A 17,495-nucleotide genomic window follows, 5' to 3' on the forward strand; every position below is an offset into this window, starting at 1 on the left:
CCAACTGAACAGGTGATTTTTTTCCCCACACAGTTGGACTTTTCCTTACTTACTTTCCTTACTTGCTTTAGAGGCTACATTACAAATACTACAAACACTAATTTACTCTCTGTAACCAGACATTTCAACAATGTCACGGCAAGAAAACCCCAAATTTTAAGATCTGACACAGTGTATTGTCTTTTAAGTCTTCATCAGACTCGGTATGGATATGCGTCAGTCTCGTCTTTTGCCTCTGCCGAAGAAAAAAATGTATACTTAGTTTAACCTGGCAATGGAGAACACTCACTTTTATCCACAATATTAACATTTAGCAATGCTTCCTTCCCAGTCAAAGGATTCATTTGTGTTGGGCGACAAGTTTGTTTGTTCTTGGCTCACAGGTTTAAGTGAAATAACATAACCACCAAGAATCTGTGCTCCGTCCTCCAGTTCTGATTTGCTGAACTGAAGTGAAGTGCAGCACGTAGAGGGGTGAGCGAGTGATGTTAGAGCAGGGACACCGGGTGAGGCAGTGGTGGCTGTGGGCGGTGAAGTGGACGCAGATGTGGAGACTTTCCAGATGCATAAGCTGTTAATCTGTCAAGCAGACAAGGTGAACTCTGATTGAGACGAGTGCCCTGGGTCGGAAAAACTGAACTTGGGAATCCAGATGCTTGTAGTTCTGTTTCAGTTATTAATAGTTTTTAAGAAAGCCAACTTGTGCAAAGACAAGGTGACCAATATAAAACATATACTGTGGGTGTTTGCAAGTAAAAAGTTAACTGGTCATTTATCATCATGTTACTATGCTGATTATGCTACATGCCATCATCAGCTGATGCTTTGGTCATTTAGCACCAGACTATATGATTTAGACCAGTGGTCTCCAACTCAATCTGCGATATTTACAGATTCATTTAGCATCATAAATATGTTTTGGTTGTTTTTAAATTGTGAATCACCTTTATTTTGAAATGATATAACATATCGTCACAGAGGTGGTTGTTGTTGCAATAACATGATGGAATATTGCGAGTATTGAGTTTAAGGGAAGTGGTAAAACTTGTGATTCATGATTTACTGGAATAGACAGCAACACCTGTGCTTTTTCCTAAAACAGCGCAAAATGCCTTTGGGATTTTGCGATTGTTGCAAACCCATACAAGCATTGCTCCTTATTCTAGTTGGTAATTATATCATTTCAGAATCCACACTAATAAATATGTTCTTGTGAGAAGAGGTCCAAAGCCGTGTTTGTGAGACACTGATGTATACCCCGTGCTCGCTGTGTGTACTCTCCTGTATTCTCTGCCAGGCAGACAGCAGCAGGCCAGATGTGGAGGTGGGTCCTGCAGAGGAGATTAAACTGAAACAGCTGAATCAGGCAGAGTCAGGCAGGGCCGGGCTGAGCTGATCAGGCTGCAGTCTGGCACGCTCTCTGCTTCTTTGCCTGCCATGCTTTGCTCCACACCACCCCCAGAATTCGGCATCAGGGCAAATGGAAATGAAAAAAACAAAAAACTCCAGCAGTGAAGGAGGTTAACCTCTTTTTCCCTGACCCTCTTTTTGGGGCCAGAAGTGTGTAAGCTTATATGTATATATGTATTTACCTTGAGACAAGAAAAACATATAACCAAAACTTTGTACTTTGGGGATAGATGTCAGAATATAGAGCTGTGTTATTTTGTATAGTGTAAGTAGGCCTCTAACAGTGAGACTTGTCATTCCTCAGGAGAAGGTCAGCCTCTCAGATGGAAGCACAGTGGACCTGAGGAAGCCTGGAGATGAGATAGACAACACATCGGAGCTGGCTGAGGAGAGTATGGAGCCGGAGGAATGCTTCCCAGAAGGTAATAAAACATTTGTGTTAAGTTACTATTCTGTAAGTTTTACAAATATAGTCATAAGCTGTTCCTTCACGTGACTTTTTCCTAAAATTAGTTTTCACTTTTATCTCAGTTTGCGTGAGGCACTGTCAGTGTTGTAACATCGACTCCAGCCGTGGTTCGGGCGAAGTCTGGTGGCGGCTGAGAAAGACCTGCTACCAGATCGTAGAGCACAGCTGGTTCGAGACCTTCATCATCTTCATGATCCTACTCAGCAGTGGAGCCCTGGTGAGGCTCCTACGGTAGATGCCATTAGGGAAACAGACAGTAATCCCACACTTAATCAATTTTTAAATACTGTTTTTAACTTTGAATCTTTAGGATTCCAAATACATTCTGACAGTCAGTAAGTGCACTTTTACACTACAAGTCCCAGAATGTGTAGCAAGCAGATAGTCAATACAGCAACCAAATAAAATAACATCACCATAACGAAGGATTTAAACGAATAATTAGCCATTGTCAACCATGACATGACAACGTGCAATAATGGACAATGCAGTTTACAGTGTGTAATTCTCACTGGCACTTGACTTTGCTACTATTATTGTTATTTTATGTCCTTTTGTGATTGTACTTGTGGCCGTATCAATGATGGTCAGAGACAGTAATGTTGAACTGAGGTCAGTTAAAAATATTTAGTCTCTTTCTAATCAGATGGGGGGGTTTTCTGTTAAATCGACAGTCGAAATGGGACAGTGATGTTGAAGTTGTGTCGTCTTGCACTGATGCAGGCATTTGAGGACATCTACATTGAGAAGAGGAAAGTGGTGAAGGTGGTGCTGGAATATGCCGACAAAGTCTTCTCTTACATCTTCGTGCTGGAGATGCTCCTCAAGTGGACCGCATATGGCTTCAAGAAATATTTCACCAACTACTGGTGCTGGCTCGACTTCCTCATTGTGGACGTAAGTGAATTCAGGTGGAGTTACTACACTGGTGCCGTATTCTTTTTCACCTGTCCTGTACTGAAACTTCTGACTGGAAGCCATATAGTGATATATCTTTTTTTTAATTAAAAATATACAGTGCTCTAAACAGATTTCCCTGAATTTGCCTGAACATCCTCACTATAGCTGGGGACTATAGATATGACATTACGCTCTGTTCATTCCCTGCTGTCATCCGTTTGCTCATTCAAGAGCAAAATACCATTTTGGTTTGTCTGTTTTGGATGTAGAATAGCTGAAGAATGTCTGGAAATACATCCGGGTTTATGATCTCTTATTTAACTTTTTTGTAAAGCTTTATGAGACATTTTATTGCACACTGAGTATGTGGCAATAAAATAAAATAAATAAAAAATAAATAAAAAATAAAATATTCTAAAAAATTAGAATATTCTGTCTTTCCATCCAAAGGTTTAAACACAAATATTATTTAAAGATGTACTCATTTTAAAATCCACTGTGCAGGTGTCCTTGGTAAGCCTGGTGGCAAATTCACTTGGATATTCGGACTTTGCTGCCATCAAATCCCTGAGGACGCTCCGCGCTCTGAGGCCTCTCAGAGCTTTGTCCAGATTTGAAGGCATGAGGGTAAAAAAACATATTTCTCATATTCTCCATTATTATTCTCTAATATTAGCATGAATTTATCCAACAAAGAGATTTTGTTTTCTTTCTCATTTGTTCATATTTTTTTCATCTGAAAACAGGATAGTACTTGATCGTCAAGCCTGATTAGGCAAAAAATTAAAGAATGCAGTACGGCTGAACATAAAACAGTCATGTGTCCACCTGGCTGGACTTAATCTGAAAGCTTCACTGTGGAATTTCTGTTGCCCCATGAGCAATTCTGGGAAATTTATAAAAACTCCAGACAACGTATCTACATCCCATCAAATTGCTCGTCCTCTATATTCATGTTGAGCAAGAAAGTCAACTCTTGAATCTTTTTGTGGATGCTTCTTGGTGATTTTACCCTTAGTCGAACAATTTGCGTCAGTCTCGCTTTACTAGCTCTATGTAGTTGTGCTTCCGCCTTGCCTTAGTCAGTAGTGACGTAAATTACATAATTACTGGAAATTCACTTGTGAACTAATTTGACAATAGTTAGAATTTAATGGAAATGCGTGAATATGTTAGTTACGCCCTCCAGTTTTAATGTGATTAAAAAACCTGAGCTACATAACAAGCATTCAGTCAACACAAAGCTACTGTATGTCCTTTTCTAAAACTGAAACTAACAACTTTTTATCGTGATTACCTTGTCTGAGAACAGCACCAGTAACAGAACGACCGGGCGTGATACTGAGCTCTACTTTGTTCTTTGTCATCAGGTGGTCGTGAACGCTCTTATAGGAGCGATCCCCTCCATCATGAACGTGCTGCTCGTGTGTCTCATCTTCTGGCTCATCTTCAGCATCATGGGAGTCAACCTGTTTGCCGGCAAGTTCGGCAAGTGCGTGAACAGAACCGGCTTCATCCACAGCGTTGCTGTGGTCAACAATAAGTCCGAGTGCCTCGCCATGAACAACACCCAGTTCTACTGGACCAAAGTGAAGGTCAACTTCGACAATGTGGGAACCGGGTACCTCTCCCTTCTGCAGGTGGTGGGTTTCTTCATGTGCTCTGTCGTGTCAAACACTCGGTCCTGTGAGGAATTATGTCCAGGCCAGGTCTGCTTTGGTCTGCGTGATGTATATGTCTCCCTGTGTTGGTGATGGTATACATGCAGTCGATGTACTGCTTACTACATCATTACCTTGAACGTGTGTCGGCCTTTTTTTTTTACTTCCCCTTAATTGGAAAGATGTGTTTGTGTTTAAAGTTAAAACGCTGGACACTTGCACACAGCTGTCACTCAGATTCACAGATCACATTATCCCACTCCCGCGTCCCACCACAGGCATGCACAACATAAATAATCATTAGAGATGGCGAACTGAAGCTAATAGAGAACAAGAGGGGAAAGGCAACTTCAATGTCACTTCAAAAAACAAACTGCGCATGCTTAAGGTCCACTCACTGGCCACTTTATTAGGTACACAGAACACCTAATAAATCTTTTATCTATTTGAGGAGATTGCCATCTGTGAATTTCCTTTCTGTCTTTTTTGAAACAGTCCAGTGATTCTCTTCTGTTTTTTTGGACCATTCTCTGAATTGGTTGTGCATTAAAATCCCAGTTCTACCAGTTTCTACCAACAACAACTTTACCACAGTCTCTTAAATCATCTTCTTTCTTTCTTATTCTGATGCTGAGTTTGAACTTCAGCAGGTCTTTCTGCCTACACGTCGAAATAAATGCCATGTCATTGGTTGATAAGATATTGGCATCAACAAAAAGATGAACCAGTGTATCTAATTAAGTGGCAGTGAGCGTATATTTGAATAAAACAGAATATGGGATCGATTAGGATGACCACACCAGACGATGCAACAGGCATGTTGAAGACAGAATGTATAATGTGGCCTTAAGTTGAGTTTGTAATATTGATTTTCAATCGATTATATCAGTGTTTCCCTGTTAAAATGCAGTGCACAGTCTGTAATTAAGTGTAAGGATGTGTTGTGTTTCAGGCTACATTCAAAGGATGGATGGAGATAATGTACGCAGCTGTTGATTCAAGAGGAGTAAGTATGTTTGCACTCGTGTAGCTCACTCTTTATTATAAACATGTCAAAGTCGGGACTTACAGAAGTGTTCGTTTCCAGGTGGAGGAACAGCCCGTCAAAGAAATCAACCTCTACATGTACCTTTACTTTGTCATCTTCATCATCTTCGGCTCCTTCTTCACCCTCAATCTCTTCATTGGTGTCATCATTGACAATTTCAATCAGCAGAAGAGAAAGATGAGTATTAACAACTTAGATGTTACAGCTTTCATTCTTCATGTGTTCCTTGAGATTAGGATCTCCTCCTCGAGAGACTGGAGAAAAACACATTGAAGTAACAATACTTTTTGTATTGTTGTGTATTGTTGTGTAATTTTGAAAGTTGTTGTGGTTTTTCCTGTAAAAATAATGTGGTCATTTTTGCTTTACTTAGGTGGGCAGGATATCTTCATGACAGAAGAACAGAAGAAGTACTACAACGCTATGAAGAAGTTGGGATCTAAAACGCCACAAAAGCCTATCCCAAGGCCTGCGGTAAAAATAAAATAAAATAAACATATTTATATGTGTTTATGCATTTTCATAGTCCTATATTTATTTTAAACTTTTGCTGCCTGAATCCTTGTTTTTTACGTTCTACATCTCCATCTAGAACGTTCTCCAAGGGTTCTTCTTCGACCTTGTGTCCAAACAAGCCTTCGACATCATGATCATGATGCTGATCATCATCAACATGGTGACCATGATGGTGGAGACGGACGAGCAGTCGGAGCGCATGGAGTCCATCCTCAACAAGATCAACCTGGTCTTCATCGTGTTCTTCACCACCGAATGCCTGATCAAGATCTTTGCCTTGCGTTGCTATTTTTTCACAGTTGCATGGAACATATTTGACTTTGTGGTGATCATCCTCTCCATCGTGGGTAAGTAGTACTGTCACAAAAGGTAGTTGCAGTATAATCCTGTCATTGTCTACTGTGTATCACCAAATATTCCTGCAATTTCTATGGCTGAATAACACATTATTGTCTAATTCTTGCGAATTAATTTGAGCTGCAAATCAAATGACTTTTTTTCTTTGTGGGCAGCTACTAACACACAATATTATATAATTATATTGTTATTTACTATTTCAAATCCGTTTTATTTGTGACTTGAAAACCCTGTCTAACTCACCAGCGTACAGTGCTTGTGATTCCCTTCTTAATCTGCCTATGGGGATCACTTGTGATCTTATATTTCACGAACAAACATGTATCCTATCTGCAGTTCAGGCAAAAGGCTGCATCTGTTTAAATGTTTGTCTTAAAAAAATAAAATAATAAATAAAATGTATTTATTAAAATAAATAAATAAAAAATAATTATATTAAAACACATTCTTTCAGTCATCACAATAAAATTGTTAATTGCAATATTTTAGTCGGCATAATCGCGGTGTAACTTGTAAAATCGTCCCATGCCTAAATCTCAATGGCACTGTCAAAAGTGCTTGTGTTCTTTTGAGTGTGTGTAGATTCAAAGCTGATTAAATTCAGAATATTATGCATACAAACTGTTTATGTAAGTGGCAAAACAATCCTAAACTCTGTTCTCTCATTTTAGGCATTGTTCTTGCTGACATCATAGAGACATACTTTGTGTCTCCGACCCTGTTTCGAGTCATCAGACTAGCAAGGATAGGACGTGTGCTTCGACTTATACGCGCAGCCAAAGGAATAAGAACTTTATTGTTTGCCTTAATGATGTCCATGCCAGCGCTGTTCAACATCGGCCTCCTGCTCTTCCTCGTCATGTTCATCTACGCCATCTTTGGAATGGCAAACTTTGCCTACGTGAAGAAACAAGACGGGATTGACGACATGTTCAACTTTGAGACTTTTGGGAATAGTATGATCTGCCTTTTTCAGATCAGCACCTCTGCAGGCTGGGACAACCTCCTGAGTCCAATCATGTCCAACTCCCCCGACGAGTGTAACGTAAACTTCGTCAACACTGGCACCAACACCCGGGGAAACTGTGGCAGCCCGTCCGTGGGCATAGCTTTCTTTGTCAGTTACATTATCATTTCTTTCCTCATTGTGGTGAATATGTACATTGCTATCATTTTGGAGAACTTCAGCGTGGCCACAGAGGAAAGCACAGAGCCGCTGAGCGAGGACGACTTTGAGATGTTTTACGAGGTTTGGGAGAAGTTTGACTCTGAGGCCACACAGTTCATTGAATTTTCCATGTTGCCGAGCTTTGCCGACACCTTGTCGGAGCCACTGCGCATCGCCAAGCCCAACATGATCAAGCTGATCTCCATGGACCTTCCCATGGTCAGCGGGGATAGGATCCACTGCCTGGACATCCTGTTTGCCTTCACGAAGCGCGTGCTCGGAGAGTCGGGTGAGATGGACGCACTCAAGCAGCAAATGGAGGAGAAGTTCATGATGACAAACCCCTCCAAGATCTCCCATGAGCCTATCACCTCCACATTCCGCCACAAACTGGAGGAAATGTCTGCAGTCATTATCCAGAGGTGTTATAGGAGGCATCTAATGCGCCGGCAGATGAAACATGCGTCCTACCTCTACAGACAAATAACCTACAACACTGTGGTGGAAGTGGAGAGTGTTCCAGAAACAGAGGGGCTGATCGCCTCCATGATACAGCACTACGGGCCTGTGCGTGTGGAGATTATACAGACCATCGAGGACAGTCTAACGTCCTCACCTCCATCGTATAACAGTGTGACGCGGACAGATAGTGATTCCTCGCTGCTTCTCAGATCAATATCCAGAGACTGTGAAGTCAGGGAGTCTGGTGAAAACTGCGAGGAGAGTTTTCTTTGAGACTCTGAGTGGAGAGTGATTGTGTCCGTTTTGTCGACAGCAAAGAATATAGCTTAAGATAGCACATGGTCAAAGAGATGAACATGCTGTGGAAAAGAGCAACATTTCTAAGTAAGTCACAGTTTAAACTGAACAAACAAAAAGGAATCAGTTGAGTTTCAGTGATCATCTTAATCAGAGGAGAACAGAAGTCATTTGTTTTAACTGTTGACAAGATGTTCAACATTTGGAACCAGAAAACTGTTTACCTATATATAACACAGGCTTAAATTAGTTTGTTTTAACATCATATTGAAACATTTTATTTAATAATTTAAAGCACAATATCTACTAGGAATGTTTTTTCAGACATACATTGCTTAAAAATTTTATTAGACCACCTGCCATAAAAATGAAATCTTAGAAATCTTTCCAAAAATGTTATTATTATTTATTTGGCAAATAACAAACTGAATTCACCTTTTTTTATATACCCAAATTTGAGCCGAGTCAGTAATTAATCGAGCATTAAATTCAACCACTAAAACAATTTTTTTCTGTTCAGGAAAGTAAATACATTTAATTTGACATTTTAATCAAGGAATAATAATAGGCTAGATTTTTGTAAAACCTATGGATAACAATAATAATTGTATTGTACCCGTATTTTAGTTAAAGAGCTTCTAGATACTGGTATATTAACCATTATAGAAACATAATCATTTAGGGCAGCTGTGGCATAAACCTTACACTGGGTTGTGGTCTAATACATTTTTTAAGCACTGTATGTATAATACAGGCTAAAATGAGTTTGTTTTAACATCACACAATCTTTATTTTATATTAACTTGACTGTAGGAACTATTTATTTATAATTAAGAGCACAATGTTTTCAGCCATGTTTGTCTTAGATATTGCTGTTGATCTGGACACAGATCCAGAGGCAGCCCTGGTGTAGGTTTGCACTCTGTGAGTGCCTTTCTTGTGTTTTACATTACAATTGGTATCATGGGCAAAATATGTGACGCTGAGAATATAAGAGACAGTGAATGAAACACAAACAGGAAGCAGAAAAAACAAAGGCCCCGAAATACTTAAATAATTTAAAAAATAATAACAATAATAATAATATCTGCTGGATATAAAAAAAAAAACAACACCTAACATTTTGGGATCTCCTCAGAAAACAGACATGTTTGTTTCATACTATGGGATAGATGACCCTTTTCTGTTGTTTCTGTCTTTGCAGCTAACGCAGTTGTTGCTGGTGCTGGATGATCCATCTTTCCACCAAATGGATCTGTTGTGCACAGAGCAGTGGTAGTAGATAAAACAGAACTTTTTCATAAAACCAACAGACTTGCCGAGACTAGAAGCAAATTGAGAATATTAAGCGGCGTGCGACTCCTACAAAACAAATCCCAGCAAGTCTCAGCGCTCAGTGCTGCCACTTCACGTTGACATAAGAAGTGAATTTGCATTTATGACTGTAGCAGCAAATAAGCTCTTATTCAGGTGGTATTTATCTTGAATGGACATTGTGTATTCTTAATATCAACATTTTTAAACCTAAATTATATGAAAAATATACTTTATACTGTAAGTAATGATAGAGACACCGAGCATATTCTTTCCAAAATGCAGAAACAGTTAAAACAATCATGATTTAAACTTTGTTTTAACTTGAAAAAGCACTATTTATGATTGCAATAAAGCACAAATGTGAGTTGATCATAAAGAAAATGTGTGTGCGTATGAATAGTCCCTAAAGGATGTGCCTGATTTTGACTCTCTAAACAATTACATTTGATGCGATGGATGTGGATTGAAGCAGCATGAATGCACTGGAAGCCTGTTTTGTAGTCAACCGTGTAAAGAGCTTTGAGGCTGTGTAATGTATATAAAGCTAATTTCTACCTGTTTTTGTAACGTATATATTTATATCAAGAGGCAATTTCAGTGACTCACAGCAGCCATGACACAAAATGATCAAATCATATTAATAAAAGTAATTAATACTTTCCTTAATTGATCATTTTATTGACATTTTATTTATGAAATGGTGATAAAAACTGCATTATTCTTTATTGGTTTTCCAGGTCAAATGGAGCCACGTGTAGTTCATTCTAAAATTCTATAGGCCTAACTTATATAAGAATAATGTTGTGTTATGTTTGGATTTTCTTTCTGAATTGCAGTGAGTTGAATGTGCCCACATTTTCAGTTTAGGGAAGAAAAAAATGTTGCAAAGGGTGCCAATTTGGATTTATCCCCAAAGAGATTTCCTCTCTCTGGTTGTCTGGGTGGTCAAATCCAACTCCGACCAGATGGGATAGAGGGATAATCTTTGTGTAAAAAAATCACTTGTATTAATTACACACTCACAGACACACACGCACACACACACACACACACACGTGCATACCAGGACACATGCAGACATATAGTATATGAAATCACTGCAACAATACAACGCTATACTTGGACATCACTTGCCATAAAAGACAGAGTTGTGCACCAAGTGACTTGGAAACTGATCAGATTTGTAAGCGTTTTTCTTTTTGACATGTGGTTGAGATTAAAGCTTCATCAGGATGAGAAAACTATTTTAAAAAGATTAAAACGGCACTATGTCTAATTGCGAAATGCAGCATGTCAACATAATGCATGTGGACGTGTGTGTGGACATGATATTTGTTGAATTGCCTGTAGAAATAACATTTATGGTCATGAGTCATATCAAGCTTTGTCATCATCAAAGTGATCAGTGTAATATATACTATACATGGCGGTCTCCTCCCCTATACACATGTGTAGAGATGTACACATGCACATACTTTAGAATTATGTCACTCAAGTACACAAAGCATTTTGTTTTGAGGTTCACATTCTTCACTTCAGTGAAAATCTAAACTTATGTTTGTATGTCCAAGAAAACCATTAAAATAAAAGGACATGATAAAGTTACAGAAAAAAAACATCCCTAATAGACTACAACCCCTCACTCGCCTCATCCCCCCTCTCCATCCTCTATAGTCCCCCATCATCCAAATCCTGCTCAGGGGCCCTTATAAATCTAACATCTAACACTGAGAGATTGAACGTATGAACCACAATAATTCTAAAATCTAAATCTAAAGTCTAAAAAGTACAGCGAAACGTATTTCTCAGTCAAATGATGTATCTGGCATAAATACAAACGGGAAATCGGGCAGACAGCCCATTGTAGGAGTCCCTTTCTTCCGGTAGATGGCAGTAGTGTGACGAAGATGTCGCTGGAAGTCAACAGAAGGAGACGAAGAGTCAGGAAACAGGAAGATGTGAAAAGCTGACAGATAAAAACTTTTGTTTTCTCTGCCACTCACTGCTGCAGGAGAGGCATTTAAATAAAGAAGCAGTTTACGTTTTAACGTTTTATTCTTCTGCTTTGGTGTCGTTGTCCGTTTGTTTTGGTGTGAGCGTGTCTGCTAACGCTAACGCGGTCGCTGTGATTCATTGAAAATGATCACTTGTGGGTTGTTTATGTAGATGTAAGCAAATGCAGACACTAGTTCATGTTCAGGTTATTCTGGACGCACACGTCGAACACAGTAACTTGTATAATAAAGCTGATTCTGATCAATTATTGTTTCATTGCCATCTAAATCTAAAAAAGTTAACGCTTGACTAACTGATATCACAATTTGAAACAACACAATTAGCAAATTGCAGAGGCTGCAATTAAATCATTAGATTTTGGTATATATAGTAGAAGAGTTTTTCTGATTTTCCTCCAAGTGGTACACATAATACAGTTTGAGAACCATAGCTTGAGTACAGAAGTTAATATTTTGTTTCTCATGTGGAAATGCCCCAGATGGTTTAATATCTGTAACATGGTAAATATTGAACTGAAGCTTAACTTAAAGAAATACCCTCAGTCTTTAAAATTTGAGACTGTGTATGAAAATGTGATCCACATCCTCTGAAAGGAGCTGTTTTTAAATCTAAGTTGTTATTATTTTTTATTCTCTCTCTCTCTTTCTCTCTCTCTCTCTCTTTCTCCCTCTCTCCTTCTTTTCCATAATTATGTCATAAACACCTCTATTTGACATTAAATCATATGACGTGAGAGAAGTATACATGACATGTTAAGCTACAAGATTTAGTTTTTTGGTTTGTTTGGAGAGGCGGTGCATCTTATTTTCGCATCAACGTGAACCGGAGTAGATGGATCCCGGGCTACCCCGTAGAGCAAAACGAGCGCCCGCGTTACAGAGTGTCGCCGAGCGTAGAATTATGAACAACGTGTTCCAGGAAGAAGTTGGCGCTTGAAGACCCGTATGCAGTTAGCTTCCACGCTAACTGTAACTATGAACTACATGCCAGTGTAATTGTTACCCTTTTCGCAGTTATTCGAGTTTTTCAAGATGAACGACATGGGTACGTGTCTCATTGAAACTCCACGCAATAATGTGTACTTTTTTTTCTTGTGCGTCAAGTCGAATTATAGCGAAAGCTACGGATTAGCTGTTGCTAAACGGGCCCCGTCTAATTCCTGAAACAAGGCTTGTTTAGCTGAGTATTCAGCTGGTTTTACCAGACAACCTCAACGACACCGAGGCTAATCTCCATACATGAGCAAACGCTTTGCTTCAGGCACACATGGTGTGATGATATCCCGTAATTAAAACAGATATTGTGCTTGCGACCGGAGCTAATTTGAAGAAAAAAATGGTCTGTTATGCTAACAGCTAACAGTTAGTTGTCTGCAAAGGTTCATGTCCCGTTTTAACACTGTTTGGTATTCTGAACTGGGTATACGTTAGTCATAATGTGTTTTAATGTGCGTATTGTTCGGGAAATATAAGTTGTGCTGGGAACTTTAACTGTGTGGCTTGGTGGTAGTGGCTGTGTTCCCTCACTGTGGGAAGCTCCCTGCTTCACTATCCATTCAATTCAATAAATCTTTATTTGTCAGGAACAATGCAGTGAGGAATAGTGGACATAACGTGCATCAGATGTACTGCACATAGAGTATATAGCAATTTGCTAGTTTGCCTATTGCCCATATGTGGTTCTGCAGTGGGATATTTTACAGTTGTTATTGACAGAGGTCCTGATGAGTCTGCTGCCGTCCTGTCTTTGGATGAAACCACAGCATGTGTGACACTCGCTGTACTAGCTAATGCATTGCTTTATTCATAAGATTTCATAAGAACATTTTTCAAGCACTGGAGTTTTCACATCTTTCTCCTGAAAACCAGTTGTCAATTATAAGTTGTTTAACACTGAGCGGTAATCACTGATGTAAATTAATTCAATCTTCCAAACAACTCAAAGGATTTAGCTCTGTAACAGCAGCAATGTGTGAGCTTTTCTTGTTTGATTTATTTTATCCATATTCAATCCTCTCTGCAGAATTCAGTGTCCCCCTGTCCTCACTGGCACTCCTGGTCCCACCACTACGGCTGATGTCGGCAGTGATGTGGGAAGTTGTGAGCCAGCGGAACATAAAGCACTATGGGAAATTGGAGGAGTTTGTGTCCATGGTAACAGATGCAGTCCCTGAACTAATGAGTAAAAGAGAAGGGAGGCTACTTTCCCTGGGCCTGAGAGCAAGAGTAAGTGGTTTATTTTTGTGTGTGTTTTGTACGTTATGTATTGTCAACATTGGTATTAAAAATAGAAATTCACTTTTTCATAGACGACTCTTGAGCTGTTGCGTTCTGAACACCCTGAAGATCTCAAGGCTGTTGAGTCACATCTTAACCAAATCCGATCTTCTTGCATTGAGGAGGTGAGTGATGGATGTTTTTACGGTATTAGTTAACAAATAATAAAAAACAATTTTGATATAACGCTACTCCGGTTAGTTTTCAGATTTCAAGATTTGAGTCTTTTTAGTCTTATTTGATACCAGGTTATATTCCACTTGTCAGTTTGACTGTCAGACTAAACACATGAAGACATCTTGGGTTCTGAGAAATTATTATGGCCATTTCTTACATTTTTCAAACATTTATTGGGGGGGGGGAAGCAAAATTAGAAATAAACAAACAGCACATCATTGTTTTAATTAAGTATTGTTCTCTGATTCATGTCTTGTTTTCCAGACAAATGATCCAATAATTGAAGCTCCAGAGGCAAACTTTATGAAGCTGGTGCAAGGCCTCATTGAAGATACGGATGGCAGAGAGCATTTCCTCAAGGTAATTTTGATAATAAAGTGTAACACAATTTGTGATTTTCACAAATTATGATTTTGCATCAAAAGGTCTTTTCTTTCATCTGACAGAATGTGTTTCCTGTGGAGTATGGTCCCGATTTTGACACAGCACTGGAGACATTGGTTTGTGAATTCTTCACAAGACTCGAGGAGCTGCTACCAATTCCAGATTTCAAACAGGTATAGAGAAGATTCCAAAAAAGAGAGGAAATTAAGTGGAAAATAAAAAAAATAGTACTGCTCATACTGTGTCTTTTTTTTCCCTTCTCTGCTTAGACTGCCTCCTGGATCAGTGCTGCCCCCTCTGTCTTAGAGGAGTACATGCAGTGTGTGTCAAATGGAGATGACCTCAAGTTTCTTCTTCAGAGCAAACAGTGTCATGGAAAACTGGCAAAGAGCAGCATTGGTATTTTCACGTCTACTATAAACTACCTAACAAACAGTGCATTAGCTGAAGACTAATGAAGTGAGACTTCAATATGAATAATTTTTTTTTTCTATTTTCCTTCCAGCTCCATTTCAGTCAGACGATCTTCTTATTCCCTCTCTGTCGCTTCCTCCATCGCTCGAAGTAGCTATTGCTTCCCACCCAAGTGGTTGTGATGATGAAAATAATGACGTTCCTCAGATTGTTATGTTTGATGAAGAATTATCAACAAATCCTTCCACGACAACGGACTTTCCTGAATCCCCAAAAAGGACTGAAATCCCATTGTCTCCTCACAGTAGACAGCAGTCAGGAATACATAAATGCCCTCAGTGCAACAAATGTTTCAAGCATCATTCTGTCCTCATTGAACACCAGAGAGTTCACACCGGGCTGCAGCCTTTCAGCTGCTCTGAGTGTGGTAGAGCCTTCAGAACAGCCACTCTGCTGGCCGGTCACAGGCTACGCAAATGCAAAAATGCTGCATATCTTTGTATTAAATGCGGGAACAGTTTTCCAACCTCGTTGGACAAATTCAGACACCACTGTCCAAAACGGGGGCGTACTTATGATTGTGGCCACTGTGGAAAGAATTTTCAGAAGTCCAGCAGCCTAAAGGAGCACCTGCGAACTCATGTCCAGAGCCGCCTCTTCAAGTGCAGTCATTGTGGCGCAGGTTTTTCAGGAATTGGTGATCTGAAGTATCATCAGCAGGTAGATCATGATAAGCCGTACCAGTGTAAGCAATGTGGGAAAAGTTTCATCTCCTCCAAGTGTCTAACCAAACATCAACAGCGGCATCAAGAGGTTGGTGAAATGGAACCGTCCAAATTAATAAGTGGAGGTAAACATAGGAAAAGTGGCTCGGCTCATCGGACTTCTTCAGCATCTTTTTCATCTAGGAAGACTTCATCCAAAGCTGTCTACCCTCGTGGACGAGTCATCCATAACTGTCCGCTGTGTGGAAGGAGCTTTAAGTATCGCTTTGAATTTCTTGAACACCAGAGATTCCACACTGCAGTGAAGCCATACAAATGCTCTCAGTGTGGGAAAGCCTTTCGCACTGAGGTTCACCTGACGGGGCACAGGAGAAGAAAGTGTAAAAATGCTTCCCACATTTGCAACAAGTGTGGGTGTCAGTTTAGGTCTCTGCAGGAACGTGTCAGACACCAGTGTGTGCAGCTGCTAACAAAATATGAGTGCTCTCATTGCGGAAAGACCTTCAAGATGGCTCACCTTCTGAGGAACCATCAGATGAATGAGCATCAGCTCCCCTACAGTCCCAACCACCGCTTCAGGTGTAGATACTGTGATGAGACTTTCCCAGGGATCAGTGAGTTGAAGTACCATCAGAGGGTGGATCATGAGAAACCCTTTCAGTGTCAGGAATGTGGCAAATGTTTTTTGTCTGAAAAATGCCTAACCAATCATGAGCAGCGCCACAACGATGACAGACCAGAAAGCTGCCTGGTGTGTGGCCGTGGCTTCAGGAACCGCTACGACTTGAAGCAACACATGCGTACTCACACGGGAGAGCGACCTTATCAGTGCACTCAATGTTCACAGTGTTTCTCCACTGCAGGAGGACTGAGAAGCCACACCAGGGTTCACACAGGTGAGAAGCCTCACGTTTGCCCAGATTGTGGGAAGGGCTTCTCCCAAATAGGTGCTATGCGCACTCACAGGCTCACTCACACAGGAGAAAGACCTTTCAAGTGCACAGTGTGTGGCAAAGGTTTCACAATGGCACACAAGGTAACGGTTCACATGCGTGTTCATACAGGAGAGCGACCGTACGTGTGCTCTCAGTGTGGGAAAGCCTTTTCTGATGGTAGTGTTCTGAAGCAGCACATGCTGAACCACTCAGGAGTGAGGCCTTACCATTGCCAGATCTGTCCCAAGACCTACACTTGTCTGAACCACCTGAGGCGGCACCTGAAAAGTCATTCTAACATGAACTAAACCAGACATGAAGGCAACATGAAGCACAATCTCTCATTTTACAAATACACTGACCTTGACACTGCCTTTTAAAGCAAGTGGCTGCTGACCTTGCAAGGAAAATGTGAAGGAATATCGAATAATGCTGTATGGTTACTGAAAAAGTTTGATTTGCTCTTCATTGTAAAATAAGCATAGTCAGAATTCTGGCATTCATCATGGGAAATGTAACAAGTGAACATCTGTGTAAATAAGCTGAAAGACAAATACTGTGACAAAGTAAAAAATAATGCTGTTCACTTCAACATGACGTGACTTTATTCCTCTAGGCCTTTTGTAATACCACTGTGGTTTACGAGGTTTTGAGAATTTCCGATTAAATGACCTTGTTACAACTTGCACATGTCGATTGACTTTAATTCACTAACACAAAAATGCTGCAGTGAAGAAGAATCATCCTGCTGTGGGAGAAGTTGGCAGAGTTGCTGTCATAAAAGAAGCTATCACTAGATGGCAGTAGATGACCATCAACCACATCCCTTCAACTTCTTGGTACTTTTATTTTTTTATTTGAAATAATAGTAAAACTAGTTTGCCTTATTTAGAGCTGTATGTTCTAAATGAATGCATTTTTGTGTTTGTTTTTGAAAGGAGTAATGATGTTTTCTGCCAACTG

At 39.9% G+C, this 17,495-nt stretch overlaps 2 protein-coding genes across 2 annotated transcripts in view; both read left to right on the forward strand.

Annotated features, from left to right (window-relative positions):
* Positions 1-10,217, forward strand: part of LOC131461546 (sodium channel protein type 4 subunit alpha B-like) — a 30,207-nt gene extending 19,990 nt beyond the window's left edge. Inside the window, exons 18-27 of the mRNA XM_058632908.1 lie at positions 1,715-1,832; positions 1,942-2,096; positions 2,603-2,776; positions 3,284-3,406; positions 4,150-4,422; positions 5,393-5,446; positions 5,528-5,669; positions 5,862-5,962; positions 6,081-6,351; positions 7,033-10,217. Coding sequence (XP_058488891.1) covers positions 1,715-1,832; positions 1,942-2,096; positions 2,603-2,776; positions 3,284-3,406; positions 4,150-4,422; positions 5,393-5,446; positions 5,528-5,669; positions 5,862-5,962; positions 6,081-6,351; positions 7,033-8,264 — 2,643 coding nt within the window. The 3' untranslated portion in view covers positions 8,265-10,217. The remainder of the gene's footprint in view (positions 1-1,714; positions 1,833-1,941; positions 2,097-2,602; positions 2,777-3,283; positions 3,407-4,149; positions 4,423-5,392; positions 5,447-5,527; positions 5,670-5,861; positions 5,963-6,080; positions 6,352-7,032) is intronic.
* Positions 10,218-12,509: 2,292 nt separating this feature from the next.
* LOC131464186 (zinc finger protein 665-like) lies at positions 12,510-17,218 on the forward strand. Its single transcript, XM_058636549.1, has 7 exons — positions 12,510-12,665; positions 13,644-13,846; positions 13,930-14,022; positions 14,339-14,434; positions 14,521-14,631; positions 14,728-14,857; positions 14,964-17,218. Exons 1-7 carry the CDS (start codon positions 12,653-12,655, stop codon positions 16,838-16,840), a joined length of 2,523 nt encoding a protein of 840 aa, XP_058492532.1. The 5' UTR covers positions 12,510-12,652; the 3' UTR covers positions 16,841-17,218.
* The last annotated feature ends 277 nt before the right edge of the window (positions 17,219-17,495 follow it).

The sequence above is a fragment of the Solea solea genome, chromosome 1 (genome assembly GCF_958295425.1).
Source record: "Solea solea chromosome 1, fSolSol10.1, whole genome shotgun sequence".
Classification (NCBI taxonomy): domain Eukaryota; kingdom Metazoa; phylum Chordata; class Actinopteri; order Pleuronectiformes; family Soleidae; genus Solea; species Solea solea.